This window comes from Eretmochelys imbricata, chromosome 6 (genome assembly GCF_965152235.1).
Source record: "Eretmochelys imbricata isolate rEreImb1 chromosome 6, rEreImb1.hap1, whole genome shotgun sequence".
Taxonomy (NCBI): Eukaryota; Metazoa; Chordata; order Testudines; family Cheloniidae; genus Eretmochelys; species Eretmochelys imbricata.
In genome coordinates this window covers 70,726,342-70,744,275 of record NC_135577.1, presented here as the reverse complement: position 1 = coordinate 70,744,275, position 17,934 = coordinate 70,726,342, and the positions used below count along the sequence as shown (strand labels likewise).

Genomic DNA, 17,934 nt, shown 5'->3' with positions numbered 1-17,934 from the left:
TGAGCTATTCAATGTAGCTTATATAATTAATGAATGATGTGCAAGACAAATGAGGAAATATATTTTAAAACTAATGGATTTTTTGTTTTAGACCGTGAAGACATTTTGATTTCCAGTGCCAAAGCATTGAAAAGTCTGCTTTGTGTTTTAGCCCATGAAAATGTGAAAAGTAAAACCTTCCACAGGGATACTGATAGAGAAGTATGTAGAGATGTGACCAGAATTCAGCAGGTTTCCTCAAAGCAGAATCTCTCTCTTTATCATCTGCCAGGTTAAGCAGAATAGTTGTCTTTGCACCTAGATTTTTTACTTAAAATAAAACCTAATTCAGAAGTAAAACCTAGATGGAGGTCTGGTACTAGGAAGGAAACTGCCCCTTTGAAAGCAGGAGCACTCCTTGCTATTTTTTCTGTTTATTGAAGCACTGCTGGAGGTAAGGGACACTAGAATGTGGAGCTGTTTCACAGCTTGGATATGTATCTCGAATGAAGTGGTTCTGTTTGAGTTGCAGATTCGGGATGAGGACAAGGATCCTGTTTACTTGTACTTTGAGAGGATGATGACTTGTGCCCGGGTCCGAGCGTATGAATGCAAAAGGGAGGAAAAAAAGCAGCAGAAGGACCCATACATCTGTAATTCAAATAATTGTACCAGAAAGGTGAGATGTCACCTTTTGACCACAAACTCCTGTATTGACTATTTCATGCGTTAAGATGTTGGACAATATTTTCATAAGCACCCAAGTCATTTTTGAAGATGGGACTTAGGCTCCTAAATCATTTAAATGTTTTTGAAAAATTTATCCACAGATTCAGTGTGAAATTTGTCTTATCTGGAATCCTCCTGCAGCCAGATGTAGGATTATGTGTAGTGCTTTAAATGTCCATTCATTCATAGAGCCATCCTGAGGTTGGGACTGTATTTTTGGAAATGCTAGTGTATATGTTTCTTTACTCTGTTAAGCTCTGGACATTAGAGTGGTGAACTAGTCTATTTTAAAACATGATTTAATGTTGAAGAAAATGTCATGTCATGTTTAAAATAAAATTTTTCTCTTTCTTCACCTTCCCCACCCCAACTTATTCTTTCTCCTTCTCCCAGGAGCATGATCCTGAGCATCAGACCTTTAAAAAAGAACTTTGTGAGATGGAGAAAGACACTGATAAATCAGGAGGTAAGATTTGAGTTTTGAGCTTAACTTAACTGCCTGCTACCTGTAAGTTTCTGGTAAAAATATTGTAGATATTGATGAAACCAAGGGCAGCCATGCAGGGAGAGTCCAAGAAGGTGATATGCCTAGAACTTTCATAAGGCAATCTGAGACCCATTTAACCGGGTATGGTACCTTTAAATGGTATACCAAAGTACTCTCTTTGTAATTTTCAACACTTCAGGTCTTGTGTTGTTACAGTTATTAATAAAATTCTTATGTTCTTGATTCAGTCACCTGATTTGTCAGGAAGTGTATATGAGTACAGTGGGAAGCAAAACAGGTTAAATGTCTAGACCAAGTGCTGCTCTAAAATTTAAAATGACAGTTATTATAATGGCTTGGTTAGTGGTACAAGGCTTTGTTGCACAGTAGACTTGTGTTCGCAAGTGACCATAAGATGCTTGGGGTTTTTTATTAATACACACTCGTTCCAGAAGGCTCAGATACCCACGTAACACTGTCAGGCTTGTGGAGTCCTTCGTAGAATATTCCAGCTAGAGTTATATGGGGCAAGGGAGTGCCTTCACCATTATGCTTGGCACTGTTTTGCAGCAACCTCCATTAGTTTGAATTGAAAGGTTAAGATAAACTGACTTTTCTCAGTGAATAATATAAAACTGAATTTGAAACTTCCAGTCCGTAAAGAAGTAGATTAAATAAGTGTCTGGAATAATATCTTGCATTTATACGTTATCTTTCAACTCAGAGTGTCCCATAGGGTGCTACGAGCTTTAAAAATGTTATACAGACTAAAGAGAACACATCATCCACCACTGAATAAGCTGCCTTTGAGGTGAAATGTGGCAACTATTTACAGTGCATAGCAACACTCTACAGTTAAGGATGGGAAGTGGAAAAAATACATCCATTTGAAAATGCCGGTGAATTTAGGTAGGCAGAAATTAATTACCAGATTTAAACTTGGCCAGGACATAGGGCTCAACATCCTTACTATTTTCAAAAAGTGCCATTGAATCGCTAATGACAACAAAAGGTCAAGCCTCTGTCTTTTGTAGGAGACCTAAAATAGCACTGTGCTTGCTCCCTAATGCCATTATGGGACATTGGTTCTTTTCTGACTCCCAGGGAAAGTGCCACCTACTGAATCACCAACACCACTCTCTGCTGCATGTTAGTGTTCCTTGGAGTTCTTGCCTCTCTGTGCTGAACTGACCCAGCCTTGTTTAGCTTGTGAGATGTGATGGGATTGCAATACAAGGTGGTATGGCTGCATGGAATGAACCATAAGGAGGATGGAATTGTTAGTTCTCCATTGAGATTTTATCGGTTTTTGTATCACTGAAGTGGGGAGTGGTACTCTGAGCTATTATTTGACTTCTGTTTCCCTGCTGCTAATACAAGGGTGGAGGTGGGGAGAATAAAACTATATTGAATGTCCAGGTATTAAAATTCCATAGTATTGCAGAAACCTATTTCAATTCTTTCTCAGAGGAAAGCTGGTGGTCTTCCCGTAGTGAGGGGGAATCCTCCTCCACCTCCTATGTTCGTCACACTACTCCAGGTGGGCCAACCAAACTTATCGAGATTATCTCTGACTGCAACTGGGAGGAGGATCGCAATAAGATCTTAAGCATCCTATCACAACACATCAACAGTAACATGCCACAGTCCCTCAAAGTGGGTAGCTTCATTATTGAGTTGGCTTCAGAGCACAAGTCCCGGGATGAGAAGAATCCTCCCGTCTATTCCTCCAGAGTGAAAATCTCAATGCCTTCCTGCCAGGACAAGGGTGAGAAGCCTGAGATGCCTGTCTTGGAGACTCCTGCTAGTGCAGTGTCATCATGCAAAATATCAGAAAACATAAAGTTCTTGCGGGCAGATACCTTGGACAAACTACAGGAGAAGTTGCAGGGGGGAAAAGGCTTGCCTTTTTATACAGGGCTTTCTCCTGCAGGAAAGCTGGTCGCCTACAAACGCAAAGCTAATTTGAGCCCCTCAGGCTTGATTCAGGTGGGTCCTTCTGCCTTTACTGTGGAGATTAGATTCCATTTCCTCCAGTGTTCCTGAACTCCTTCATGGTACAAGAACTTACTGACTGCCTGGCCCTTTGTCTGTCAAATAGACTTTCATGCTATCTGGGAGATGTTGCGGTTAAGTCTGCAGTCAGTTACACAGGCTTGTCGCTTTCAGGAGTCAGTCAATCCTAACATTCTGTATGCAGATTAGAAGTCTGAAGCCTAGTCATTTAGATTGTCCTGTTGCTTGTTTTGTGGGTTGGGTAGCCAAGGTGCAAAAACTTTATCAGGGTCTTTCTGATACTGTATTTGGAAAACTTACAACAGATGCAGTTGGCTCTGTCTTTAATCAATGAGTGCCCAGGGCCACAGAAGAAATATACTTAGAGAGAGATGCACGCTGGGGAAGATATTTAAAAGGAGACTGAACAAACTTAATTGCTTTGTGCAATAACTTATCATCCTTATCTGTCTGCTTATCCCTTTCAGACAAGGTTTTTTATCTTGAAGTGATGTCATAGTCCTGAATCTGAAATCAGTTGGTTTCTTGGAAATTATTGGTATCACAAATTCAGTATTATGAATTAACTGTAGGATCAAGTAGGAGGGGATAAACTGTGAAGTCAGGTGAAGCCTCTTGTTAAATATAGATATCTTTGATAGAGAAAGCAGTGAGAACATGTTGGGAAAAGCATATGAATGAAAAAAGAGGAAACTGTGTTTGCGTGAAGTTATACAAATACAGTGCCAGCATAAGGAGAAGCCGAACAAATATATACATATTTAACTTGACTGAATAATTCATCAGCAAAAACAGTCTTAGACCAAGATTTTCAAGAGTGACTAGTGATCTAGGGTACCTCCATTTTTGGGACACCTTAAGTAGACCTGATTTTCAGAAGGTGAATGTTCATCTCTCTGAAAATCAGTCCCCTTTAATGTGTCTCAAGTTGGGCATCGAAAATAACCAGTCTGTTTTTTAAAATATTGACTTTAGTCAGTAGGGCCTCTTCTAGATTTATTTTGAAAGCTTAGAGGGTGCTGTTGACATGATGAAAATTAAAATAGTTTAATATAGCCAGAAAATAAACAATAAAGCTCTACAGCTTAGAGTTTCACAGTGCAGTGACCACAGGTGTGTAGTCCATTCTTCTTGAAGATGTTCTACTCCATCTGTCTCCCAAACAACCACTCTTGTAGACCTTCCTTTTAACTCCTGTGCAACGGGAGGGAGAAGCTGGGCTGGAGCTAACCCCTTATTCAAATGGGACCAAGTGGCATCCTGCATCCTATCAGAATAACAAATAATAGCAAGAGTAATCATGAAAAATATTGCCAAGGTAAATTGTTTTGCAGTCTCGTTTCAAAGACTTGTCCCAATGTGCATGGCACTCTAAGTATTCTTTCTTCTGTGTTTCCGGACAGCCACCAAAGGCAATTAGTTTAGTTAAAGAGTGATACATTCAAAGCTTCATCCTCACCAAGTATGAATATCCATCTTTAGTCAAGACTGAGACATAAGACGAAGTGCAAAAAAGATATGTGCCAGCTTCATTCTACTTCATTTCAGTATCTTTAGACTCTATGGTTCTTTGAATATCTTTCCTCCTAGAGTCTGAATGGCATCTAAAATCTATGGGTTATGTAGAGATGTAAAATAATTTCTTGGAGTTATCCTGAGCAGAAAGCAGATTAATAATGCCCATTCTGAATTGCAATGTTACTCTGAAAAGCACTTCTGGAAATCCCATGGAATGAAACACCTTGTCCAAAGGTGGTAAGTTAGCAAGTTTTTTTTTTTTCCTTCACAGAATTTCCCTTTTCCACTTCTTTCAGGTTAATGGTAAAAGTTATCCTCAGGCCAAACTCCTTTTGGGACTGATGGGGGCATTACATCCAGCCAATCGGCTAGCTGCTTATATCACAGGCAGGCTGCGACCCACAGTACTTGATCTCTCAACCCTCAGTACTGTGATCTCCAAGGTAGCATCCAATGCTAAGGCAGCTGCTTCCGGGACACCATCAGTCCAGGTGCCCACCACATCAACTCCCCAAACTACATCCTCCATCAGCACTACTTCAGCCCCCACTGTGACGACTCTGAAAGCTCATGTCCCAGCACAGAGACAGATAGGTAGGTTGGAACTTAATTACTGTATTTTAAATTGCCTGAAGCATAAAATAGAGAATGAGTGTACAGCATTGCTGTTGATTTCTGTCCAAGAGCGCACACTGCCTTTGGCTCTTACAGTTGCCTACCTAAACTGCCTCTGCAATAAATAACTTCTTTACCTAAAACACTAAATTTTGTCTTAGGTTAGAATTATGTTTGCAAAGGTTGAAAATATGCTGTGGTAGTATTGATTAAATAAAAAGTCAGGACAAAGGAGGTTGAGTGGAAAAGCACAAATTAAGTGTTTAAAGTTGGCTTTTTGTTCTGACTGGATGTTTCTGATTTGAACCTTCTTATCTTTGTCATCGGCCTTTATTGGTGAGACTTTCTTAAACCCCAGGGTTAAAAGAATTAGGATGAGTCTAGTCTGTTGTTCTTCACTTGTATTTTTATTTTTCTAATGGTGGTATTTCGCTTGAACTTCAGGTGTCATGTCAGTGTAAGGTATGAAAACAGCAAAGACACATGAAGAGATGTAATGAAAAGCAAGATGGTCAAATCTGGATTAAGAGAACAACATGTGAGCAGCCATATCACACTGGTCTCTAATTTCATTAGGTTTCACAAGCTAAGCAGGGTTGGTCCTAGTCAGTTCTTGGATGGGAGACCTTCCAAAGTGTAAATGAAAGGTTCTTCTAGTAGTGTCTCTATGGATGCTCCACTATGTGTGTGCTTGCCTCCTTGCACTGCTGATGGGAGAATTTCGGTAGTAGTGTCTGTTAGGCCCGCACATGTGCAGTCTTTCCTCGTGTCCCACTACAAGGCTAGCCAGCGTGTGTGGGCTAACCTGCCCTCAGTTCCTTCTCAATTGCCCCTGGCTAGAGATGGAGCCATTAGCAGTCTGTTTGTGACCATTAGCTTCTTTAACATTTCTATAGTTAGCCTCCCCAATCTTAGCTGTAGTTTTTTTTCTCTTTCCGAACAAAAAAGACTGTATTTTCCCCCTTTTTTTTGTTGGGGACCCTTCCCCCAACAGGGTGTGCCCGGTTCACTGGGCTTCAGGAAGTGCCTCTCCTGCAAAGAAGCTGTCCCTGTAGCAGACAAGCACTCCTTGGTGCATACACTGCCTCAGGGAAGGCCACATCCCACAGAAGTGTGGTGTCCACCAGCAACTCAGACCCATGTCTTGAATGGTCAGGAAGCTGAGACAAAAGATCATCTTCATGGACGCAGCCCTCAAACTCCCTCCCCACCCCCCCAGACCTGCAGCACGAGTCACCTGGCAGATGTGAGTCTTCCCCACAGCCCTCAACATCCAAGGACTGTGGGTCGAAGAAATCAGTCGCAAACCCATCTTGTAATTCATCGAAAAAGAGACTGGGAAGTGAGCCCCAAGAGGGATGTTAGGTATTATCAATATTGTCTGCACTGAGATAATCCCAGCCTGGTACCCACAGCTCACGAAGATCTGGAATGGCAGGTACCATTAACATGCTTAAGGCACTGGCACAGGGTCAACAGCATCGACAAACAAATGTAGGAGCCAGCACTCCAGTAAGAAGATGCTGCCGGTACACGCTGTACCATTGGTGCTGTCATCAATGCCCCATCCAGCACCAGCGTGGTTGGTACAGGCAAGATCCCAGATGCCCTCAGTACCACCAGTGGCACAAGGTTGGTCAGAACCACTGGAATTCCCGCACTCAAGAGACCTCCAGTATCTGATGTACCGGAGGCTCCTTTTCTTGGCACTGGGATCTCGGCACCAGTTCTTCTCTGCTACCCTGCCACCCACTTCACTCTCTACTGTGGACTCAGACAGCGAGCCAGAGAAGGCCATTTCCCCTTGTTCCTCTTGTGCTCCCTATGGTGCCCACTATCAAGAGGTCTCCTGAGCACACCCTCAGATGGCCCCACCACCACCACCTTGGTACACTAACCATAGGCACTACCACTGGGCTCTATTCCACCTCCCCAGTGGCGGTACTGGGATCCTTGGGTTGTATATCATCCCCACACTTCTCAGGTTTCCAGCTTTACCCGTGAAGCCCCGAGATATTCCCCCTCGGCCATGGCATCCAGAACTTCGAAACCTCTGGAGGAGATTGTGGAGGAACAGGAGGGCGGCACTGAGGAAGAGGTGACTCCGAAGACCAACATATCTTCCTCCCCACCCAGATGAGGCCATCGTGCCTCCACCACTGTCCTTAGCTGATGACTTCCGGCTTTTCCAGGACTTGGCAGAAAAAATTACAGATACTTTGCAGATACCCTTGGAAGTCAAGGACACCCATTACAAACTAGTTGACACAGTACACTCATCCTCTAAAATAGCCCACCCCATTAATGAGGCTCTCCTGGACCCCGCAAGAAACATATGGCAGACCCAGCATTGGTGATGCCTACTTGTACGTGGGCTGATTAAAAAAAAATATTATGTCCTGGTTAGGGAGACGGAATTCCTCTTCTCCCACCAACTCCATCATCGTGGATGCTGTAAATTCTTGGGGCCGTCAAGACAAAATGAGGTCCACTCCCTACGACAAGGATTGGAAACGCTTGGACTTCTTTGCCAGTAAAGCCTATTCTTTGGCCACCCTATAGTTCCAAATCGCTTATTATCAAGCTATCTTTGTCAACTATTCGAAACGTAGCAACTTTATTGATCAGCTTCCCGAGTCACAGCATGACCAATTGGATGCTATCATCCAGGAGGGACAGCTAGTAGCCAAAACAGTGCTACAGTCTGCCCTTGATGCAGCTGATACAGTGGCCTGGTCCATCTCCGCAGCAGTGGTTATGCAACATGCGTCATGGTCACACCTTTTGGACTTCCCTAAAGAGGTGAAGTTGACTGTTGAAGACCTTCCCTTTGAAGGCACCAAGCGCTTTGTGGTGAAGATGGACATCTCTCTTCATATCCTTAAAGATTCTACGGCCACTCTCTGATTTGTTAGGGATCTACATGCCTGGACAAAAGAGAGAATTCAGTCCACAGCCCCAGCACAAACTACGCAACTCCCAGTACACAAGTCAGTGCTATTACAGATCTCAGAAGAAGAAATCTAGGTTCCCCAGGCGTAAACCATCTGGCCCGCAGCCTTCCATGTCACAGCCATTCAGCTCCAAACACCAATTTTGATGTGTTGGTCAAGGCATCAATGGGCCACTCCCACCCACCCCCCACCCCCAAACAGCTGACCAACATTTCCTACCCATTTGGCTCGTCTTGCAATGTTCTGCAGCACCTGGGAACGTATAACATTGGATCAATGGGTCCTGGAAATTGTTCGCAATGGGTATTCCATCTACTTTATCTCCCTCCCTATTCTGCAGCACCCTACCCTGTGGCCCTTTTCAGGGACCCTTCTCATGAGAGTTAACTACAACAAGATAGATTTGTCTCCTCCAGTTAGGAGACATAGAACCAGTACCTCGGCATCTACGAGGCAAAGGTTTTTACTCTCGCTATTTTCTAATACCCAAGAGGAAGGGACGTTGGAGACCCATACTAGACCTCAGAGCACTCAACAAGTTTATCAGAGCTCAAAAATTCAAGATGGTCACTCAAGCTATGATTATTCCAGCCTTGGAACAGGGAGACTAGTTTTTGGCCCTCGACCTTCAGGACACCTACTTCCATATCACAGTCCTTCCGTCCCACAGACTGTTCCTCAGATTTACCCTGGGACAAAACCACTAACAGTACAGAGTACTCCTCATTTGGGCTATTATCAGCTAAAGAGTATTTTCCGAGGTCCTCTCAGTAGTGGCCATGCACCTGTGCTCCCAAGGGATCATGATTTGCCCTTACCTAGACAATTGTCTCCTCAGAGCCCGGTCCTTCCAAGAGGCTCACCATGTCACCAAATCCACAATGGACTTGTTCACGGAACTGGGCCTACAGATCAATGGCCAGAAGTCAACCTCACTCCAGTGCAACGACTGGAATTCATAGGCACCGACCTCAACTTGTTACAGGCCAGAGCCCTCCTGCCTCAACACAGATTCCTCTTTTTGGCCACACTTAGAGAGACCATTCAAAACAACCCACAAATTTCAGCAAGACACTGCCTACAACTTTTGGGGCATATGGCAGTGGGCACAGTGGTAATACCACATGCCAGGCTTCATATGTGATGTCTCCAAATGTGGTTTGACTCGATTTACAGACCAAATGGAGACCAACTAGACAAACCCCTGTCACTACCCACCAGGATCAAAAACTCCTTGGACTGGTACTTACCTGCAAAAATGTTTGCCAAGAGATCCCCTTTTCACAAACCTCACCCCATCCCCTGTCATTGTTTCTCACCACCAATGCATCCCTCATAGGATGAGGCGCGCATCTAAACGACCTCACAATACAAGACAAGTGGTCATCCATGAAAATATCCCTTCACATCAACCTCCTTGAGCTCAGGGTGGTCAGGAATGCCTGCGCCCATTTCCTCCCGCTGATTAAGGTATTGCACACAAGAGTCGTAATAGACAACATAGCGTTCATGTACTACATAAACCGACAGGGGGAAGCTAGAGCACCCTCCCTGTGGGCAGAAGCAGTAAGAGTATGGAATTGGTGTATCTCCCACAATGTTACATTATCAGAGGCTTACCTTCAGGGTGCACACAACTCGATGGCGGACAGTCTCAGTTGCATGTTCCCACACAACCACAAATGGGAGATAAACCCAGCAGTACTCCACAACCTATTCAGGCGGTGGGGAACACCAACCACAGACCTGTTTGCCATTCACCTGAACAAGAAAATGTGCACGTTACAGCTTTAGAGTAGGGATAGGGCAACACTACCTGAGCAATGCTCTCCTTCCCTGGGACAGGGAACTTCTCTATGCATTTCCTCTGTTTCCCCTGCTGTCAAAAGTCCTATTAAAAATAAAAAGAGAAGGAGCACATGTCCTACTGATCACTCACACTTGGCCAAGATTGACTTGGTGCCCTTACCTGTCACAACTTGTGACTGCCCACTGATCTCTCTACATGCCACTCCTAACCTCCTCTCGCAGAACGAAGGACGCACTCTACATCCCAACCTGGGATTCTTCGCCTCAGGGCGTGGCTCCTTCATGGTTCCAGTGCATAGAGAGCTCCTGCTCGAAGGAGGTACAAGAGGCATTGCTACACAGTAGAAAGTCCTTGACATGCCGTACTTACCTGCAAAAATGGTCCAGGTTCCGGATTTGGTGTACTTCCCAAAAAATCTCCCCAACATCTGCAGCTCTTCCAAAGATCCGAGACTATGTACTGACTCCAAAAAATATCGGGACTATCTCTCAGTTCTCTTCGGGTCCACCTAGTGGCTATAGCAGCCTTCCACTGACAAGTAGAGGGATACTCAGTGCTATCACACCCAACCACTAACCGATTGCTCTGGGGTATAGCAAACCTTTTCTCATAACCCTGACATCCCAACCCTACATGGGACCTAACCCTGGTGTTGAAAGGCCTAACTAGACCTCCTTTGGAACCCGTAGCCACCTGTTCACTTACATACCTCTCAATGAAAATGGCCTTCCTGATAGCAATCCTCTCGGCTAGGAGAAGAGGAGAAATAGTGGCTCTGATGGCACATTTCCCCCTATACAGTATTCTTTTGGAACAAGGTTAAGCTCAGGCCAAATACAAAATTCATCCCTAAGGTAACCTTCCAGCACCACATGAACCAGTTGATTCACCTTCCAATTTTTTACCCCAAGCCTCACTGTGACAACAGGAAGGCTATATTGCATACACTAAATGTCAGGAGAGCCCTAGCATTTTACCAGGCTAGGACAATTATCTGGTTTGCAACATGACCTCTCCGGGTAGTATCCACGCACACTCCATGAGGTCAGTCTCCTCATCCGTTGCCTTCTTCAAGAATGTCCCTATCTCAGAAATTTGTAAAGTGGTGAGATGAGCGTCAGTCCATGCCTTCACAGAGCACTGTGATTGCTGGAGGCTCCACCTCCGACGCCATCTTCGGCTCCACAGTACTGCCATTTTTTAACTGACCCAACTCCAAAGACCCAGCCCTCCATTAGGGATATTGCTCAGGAGTCACCTACAGTGGAGCGCCTGTAGGGACATTACTGGAAAAAGAAGTTACTCACCTTGTGCAGTAATGATGGTTTTTCGAGATGTGTCCCCCTATGGGTGCTCCACAACCCACCCTCCTCTCCTCTACTTCATAGTTCTTGTCTGTGACTTTGCGGTAGAGAAGGAACTGAGGAGGGTTAGCCTGCCTGTGCTGGTTAGCCTCATGGCAGGGCACAAGGATAGGCGATGCATGTGTGGGCCAAATGGACACTGCTACTGAAGTTTTCCGATCAGCAGCACAGGGACGCAAGCACACCTTCAGTGGAGCACCCATAGCAACACACATCTCGAAGAACGGTCATTGCTGCACAATGTGAGTAACTACTTCGTCTGAAAGACTTGTGTGGCACTCTTTTATCTGAGTCAGTACTGAAATGGAACTTCAGCATGGCGTGATGGGATACTGTGCTATAGGAAGTGCTATCTTTTGGGTAAGATGTGAAATCCAGGGGCCCAACAACTTGGTCATTAACAATTCCAAGAAGCTCTGGGCAACAGAAGGGGGTGTTAATTTGTGTTTTGGCAAAATTCTGATTTGTGGTTAATTGTGTTCTTCCTACCTAAATACCCCCTGCAGTGTAAACTGGATGTGCTGTTTTCTCCTTTCTGTAGTAAACCTTGCATTGTATTTCTATGCAATTTTGAAGAGGTGGCTGCATTTCAGTGGTGGGTGAAGTAATTTTTGCATATCTAATGTATAAAAACTGTTTTGGAATCCTTCTGGACTGAAGGTGCTACATACATGAAAGAGGATGATATTTTTTATTAAGAGTTAGGCTTGCCTTGTGGTAATCCTCTGTGCTGTCACACTAGATAACCAGATTCTATTCCCCAGCTGATAAGGGTCTGGGGTGCTATGGAGACAGCATTCTGAACCCTGGAGAGCAAGGGATGGAGGGGAGGGAGCTTCTCAATAGTGACTCCCTCTGCTTGCTTGAACATTGTGTCAAAGGGGAGTCCCATCCACTCCTCAGCTGGAAGGGTGATGATTTCAACGTGAAGGGCATGGCAAACCCTACCCCAACTTAAAAATAAGTGGCTGGCGTAACAAGTGGATGCATTGTTAAGGGGATGGAGACCAAGAAGCAGTGAAAGGAGGAAGACCTCACAGAGAAGCTTTTATGGGAAGAGTTTAAGAATTAGAGAATCCCTTATGAGCCAATTATTTCCTGTTCCTTTTTTCATGTACTGAAATTGTAATTCTCTATTTGTAGTGTCACAATAAAGATCGTAATGTCATAGAGCCTGATTCTTTTGCATGGCTAGGAAGAAATGCAGCAGAAAGTTGTAAATCTTGAATAAAACATAAATTTTTAATAATGTAAAGCCTGTTCATGACTATAATAAAGTGAATGGCCATGTTTTGAAATGTTTCAGTTCATATACAAGGTGCTCTTTAACAACATTGGGGCCTTAATTTTTGCTAAATTGACTACTGCAGCACCTCATGCAGGGCAAAGAGGGAACCTGTTGAGATTTTGACCTGCAAGTTTTTATTTGCAGCTGCTCGACCCTCACCTGGTGGTGTGTTCACACAGTTTGTGATGAGTAAAGTTGGAGCTCTGCAGCAGAAGATTCCTGGAGTTAGCACACCCCAACCCCTGACAGGGCCACAGAAGTTCAATGTCAGGCCTACACCAGTAATGGTCGTCACTCCAGTGGTTCCCTCAAGGTCATCTCCAGTTTACTGCACTGTCTCTTCTCCCATCACTGCAGCTACCACCACCTCTCCAGTTACTTTAGAAAGTGTTACCACTGCGGCATCATCTACTGTGACCACTACCGGCCATACAAGAGCGAATGAATCTACCCACTCTCCTCCTGGCATTGCCATTACTGGTGCTCCTGGAACACCTGAAACCAGCGCCTGTACTACTGTCTCACCGACTACCCCTGCAGCCACTGTGAACATAGCAAAAGCAACTGGAATGACTACACCAGTAGCTACCATATCATTCCCTAAATCTGTAGTAACTACGCCAACCATTAATCATCCTGTTCTTACCACCACCTCATCCCCAGTTGTGGTGACAACAACTGCAGTCACATCCATGGTGACCACTCCAACCTCGTCTGTTGGTTCTGTTCCTATTATACTTTCTGGAATTAATACAAGTCCTTCACTGAATCCAAGACCAGGTAAGGTTCAGGCACTACTGGCTAATTTGTTGCTGGAAACACTGGTTGCATCAGAATTGGAATAAGTCTGCAACTGTACAGTTCCATCAGAGAGAAAATAGTGGGACGAGGCTGCTCAGTGGAATGGGGTGTGGAGCCTTCACCTCTAAAGTTTCTGCTTTGAATTCAGGTCAGGCTGTTAGTAAACAGAAACTGTAGCCATGTGATTGTTCACTGTGTAATATGAAATGAGTTGATGGTTTCAGACTATTTCCTAGTTGATAAATGTCTTATCACAAAACCATCACTACCACAAAGGCTAAGAACTAGGCACGAAAGCAGATAATTACCCTCTCAGTCCATGATTCTTTCACATGGTTGAGGAAATTATTAACAGAGTAGAGTGGAGAAGATTGTACTGCCCTGGTCCATGCTATATGTGATTTGTGGATAAATGGAGGATGTTGAAACTACCTCTTATAAAATAGTTTTTAAAGGGATATTGTTAGTTGAAAAATGACACTTCTGTCTGAAAACATCTTACCTACTTTTGTGACAAGTAAAGCCAAATAATTTATGTGATTGTTTCTATCAAGGAGTATTGTGAATCATATTATGAATTCTATTTTTGTACTAACTTTTCAGAAGATGGTTCTTCTCAGACTACAACTGCAAGCCCCCAGGGGCTGTCTTCTGGAACAGAGAAGCGTGTAGGACCTCGATTACTGCTGATTCCAGTGCATCAAGGTTCTCCTGCTTTACGACCCCTCCATAATATGCAGCTTGCTCAGGGGCATAGGATGATCCTGCAGCCTCTCAGGAGCCCTGGTGGGGTAAACCTATTTAGACATCCCAACGGACAGATCATCCAACTTGTTCCACTGCATCAGCTCCGAGCTGCTGGCACCCAATCCAACATTCAGCCAGTAATGTTCCGCAATCCAGGTACAAAGTCTTTGCCATTCTTTCCTGAATCTTCAGCGTATTGTTTGCGGTAAATCTTGTAGCAGATGAGCTTTCCTTCGTCACGTGCCCCTTTTTCCACTGAAAGTCAAAGTAATTGCATAGAACTAGTACAGGGCACTAGGATTATTTGTGTTTTGAGATTTCACCACCACACTGCCAAGAAAAAAATGCCCATAATGTGTCTTGTTTGTGTAGGTTGGGAGAGTGAAGTCTAATCATTCAGATATGATGTGATGTTGGATGAAATATCACTTGTCTTCAACTGAAAAAATGTTGTGTCAGTACTTTCTTTACACAAAATTTAGGAATTTTGTGCGCTAGGTAAAGACTTTTTTATGTCTAGCAAAGGGTCAATGTATTATCTCAGCACTATTTTAAAGAAATTGGATTGATCACTTCAGTGAGTATAAATCTGACCATTTGCCACTAGCCAAAATTGTTTTGACAAATAATGGCTTTTTAGATTAAATGAAAAATTTTGTGAAAAATTAATTTTCATCAAATTTCAGAACTGTTCATTTTGTTTTGGTGAGGAAAATTACACTATTTTACATTTTAAAGAAGAGAGAGAGGGACAAGTAAAAAAAAAAAAAAAAAGAAAAAGTGAGTGTTCCTTCCCATCACCACCAAAATGAAATGAAATATTTTAAATTTGAATTGTTTTGAAATTTTCTGACAAAATTTGTAAAGGAGAGAGAGTTCATTTATTTTGAATTGTTTTTATGAAAACTTTTTTCTCACTGGATCTAATGACCACCTTTTCAACACATTGATGAAACTTGTGCATTAACTGACAAAATGTGGAAGAGAGTGTCCTTCGTGGAAATCTTATGGTAGCATGCCTTTTATGCAGCACTAGTTGTTATATTGTAATTCTGTGGTTTAGTACTTAATTATATTATAATCCTTGGAAGAAGATCTTTCTGCTTTAATTTATATAACCTCAAATACTAGAATCAGGAGGAGTGATTCTAGGAAATAGTGATTAGTGTTTCATCTCTCTCATAGGTTCTGTTGTAGGAATCCGGTTGCCTGGGCCTTCTAAGCCTCCTGAGACACCTGTATCACCTACGTCCTCCATTTCTGTTCCTTCGGTTTCCCCTGTCAAAAACCCAACAGTACAAACGGTTGGATCCAAGTCTGTACCTACAGCTAATTTGGTCACTCAAGCGTCATCCATCCTTCCATCGGTACCCAGTTTTGTGTCACAAGCAGGCACCCTGACTCTGCGGATCTCTCCTCCAGGAGCAAGCAGTGCTGCAGGTCAGACAGGCTCTGAATCTAAAATAACGTGTAGCTCAGGTGGTCAACCAACTAATGCTGCCAGTCTCATACCCCTTCAGTCTGGCAGTTTTGCCTTGCTTCAGCTCCCAGGACAGAAGTCTGTCCCAAACTCTATTCTTCATCATGTTGCATCCCTCCAGATAAAGAAAGATTCCCAGAATGTAAGCCAAAAGGATGAGTCTAGTCCTACTAAGCAGCAAGAGCCTGAGAAGTCTTCACATTCGGAAGATGTAGAAGTCATGGAGTCAGAGGTCACAGTGTCAGATAGCAAACAAGAGGAAAATGAGTTGCCAGCAAATCAGACAAATAGTACTGATGAGTCTGCAGCTGATGTGATCATATCTGACAGAAACTCCACTGTCTCAGAGATGGCTGAGAAGGATCCGGAGATGCTGGAGGATTACTCAGATGATGTTCCCACCTTCCAGCATGGTGTTTCTGCAGATGTGATATCATCAGACCACTCATACATCAGTGAGAAGCCAATCAGTGAGAAAAACAAAGTGATCACTGAAAAGAAAGGGGACTCTGTACATTCTGAAGAAGTATTGGAGGAAGTTTCAGATAACTCAGAGACTATTGCAGAATTACTAGGTCAAGCAGTAGTTGCTCCTGCAAATACTGTATATCCAGAGAGTCCCAGGGAGCAGGAGGAGATTGCAATGTTAAAGAGCCATGTGGAGGAGTACACGAGCACTGTACAAGCAGAGAGTCCAGATACTGAACAGGAGGGAAATGCAGAGCCACAGAAAAAGGGGGAAGAGAAGGGGAATGCTGCACAGTCACAGAGTCCACAGGAAAAGCAAGAGATTCATGCACAGCTGGAAAGCAAAGACAAGCAGCAGGAAGCGACTCAACCACTTCAGAACCAAAAAGAGCTCCAGGACAGCAGTGCTCAGCCAGAGGTCAAAAGGAAGGAATGTGAGGACTCTATAGAGACCGAGAACATAATGGAGGAATGGGAAAATAAATCAGAGATCATTTATACAAAGGAACATGATAATAATTCAGGGGAGATGCCTGTGGAAAGTACAGATGAGTGTAAAAGAAACCTAGATGTCCAGGAAAAACTTAACTCTCCTAACCAAGAACAAGGCACCACTGGTTTTCAGAAAGCAAGTGAAAATGCTAAGGGTAACTCAATTCATGTCAATAGTTCTTGGAACACAATATCTAGTAAGACAACTGATTTAGACAACAAAAGTAACACTGAGAGAGAGAACAAAATTGAGAAATCTGTTAAAGGTTATATCCTGACCCCAGAACAGAGATCACAAGAACCCAAACACCACAAAAAGGGTTATACTCCTACTGTTGATATTACCATTGATGATGTGGAAGAGGAGGAGGAAGATGATGATGAAAAAACTGATGATTCTGCTGATGAGATGCTGGATGGAGCTTCTGATTTCCAGAGTGAAGAGGAAGTGGATGTGGAAAAATTGGTGAGTATCTATCTCTTCTTAAAACTAAAAATCCTCCGATTTTTGAAAGATAACTTAAAAAATCAACAAACTAATCGTGTGTCCAGACACAGCAGGCACCTAGAAGGCTTACTGGTAGTTAATGCACTGGTCTTCTGTTACTTCAGAAGACCTGGATACGGGTCTCAAGTGAATATATTTTTGGTTTCATTCTGGTTATACAAACTCCAGACACAACTTGGCACTATTAGTGACATTTCTTCTGTTTGAGAAATTCACAAGACTGGAAATAGAGTTGTCTGTTTCACAGATAAGGATTGAAATGAATTGGCAGAGCTCTAGTATGAATATTGCTCATTGGTAGGACCCTACCAAATTCACAGTCCATTTTGATCAATTTCATGGCCAGAGGATTTTAAAATTGGTCAATTTAGCATTTTCATATGTTTACATCTGAAATGTCAGTGTTGTAACTGAGGGGATCCTGACCCAAAAGGAGGTCATGGGGGGTCACAAAGCTTATGTAGGGGGGTCATGGGATTGCCACCGTCTTTCTGTGCTGCATTGAGCCGGGCTCTGAAGGCAGCAGCCACGGCACTTCCTGCAGCCAGGGGAGATTCCCAGAGGTGGAGGTGGGTCTGATCTCCCCTGTGCTGCTGGGAGCCTTCAGAGCTGGCAGCAGCCACGGAGCTTCCTGCAGCTGCGGGGAGGTACCCAAAGGTGGGTCTGATCTCCCCCCTC

General features: G+C 43.6%; 1 protein-coding gene across 10 annotated transcripts in view; it reads left to right on the top strand.

Moving 5' to 3' along the window:
• MGA (MAX dimerization protein MGA) overlaps positions 1-17,934 on the top strand; it is a 94,970-nt gene that overhangs the window by 43,594 nt on the left and 33,442 nt on the right. For 4 of the 10 annotated variants that reach the window (XR_013346370.1, XM_077818845.1, XM_077818843.1 and 1 more), the window contains exons 11-17: positions 512-658; positions 1,102-1,174; positions 2,664-3,184; positions 5,026-5,323; positions 12,905-13,540; positions 14,165-14,464; positions 15,494-17,214. Coding sequence is in view for 8 of the 10 variants with exons in the window: in XM_077818845.1 (XP_077674971.1) it covers positions 512-658; positions 1,102-1,174; positions 2,664-3,184; positions 5,026-5,323; positions 12,905-13,540; positions 14,165-14,464; positions 15,494-17,214 (3,696 nt within the window). In the remaining 2 variants the exon portion in view is untranslated. Of the gene's footprint in view, positions 1-511; positions 659-1,101; positions 1,175-2,663; positions 3,185-5,025; positions 5,324-5,788; positions 5,883-12,904; positions 13,541-14,164; positions 14,465-15,493; positions 17,215-17,934 lie in introns of those variants that run through there. The other 6 variants (XM_077818851.1, XM_077818844.1, XR_013346371.1 and 3 more) reach the window with 5 other exon arrangements.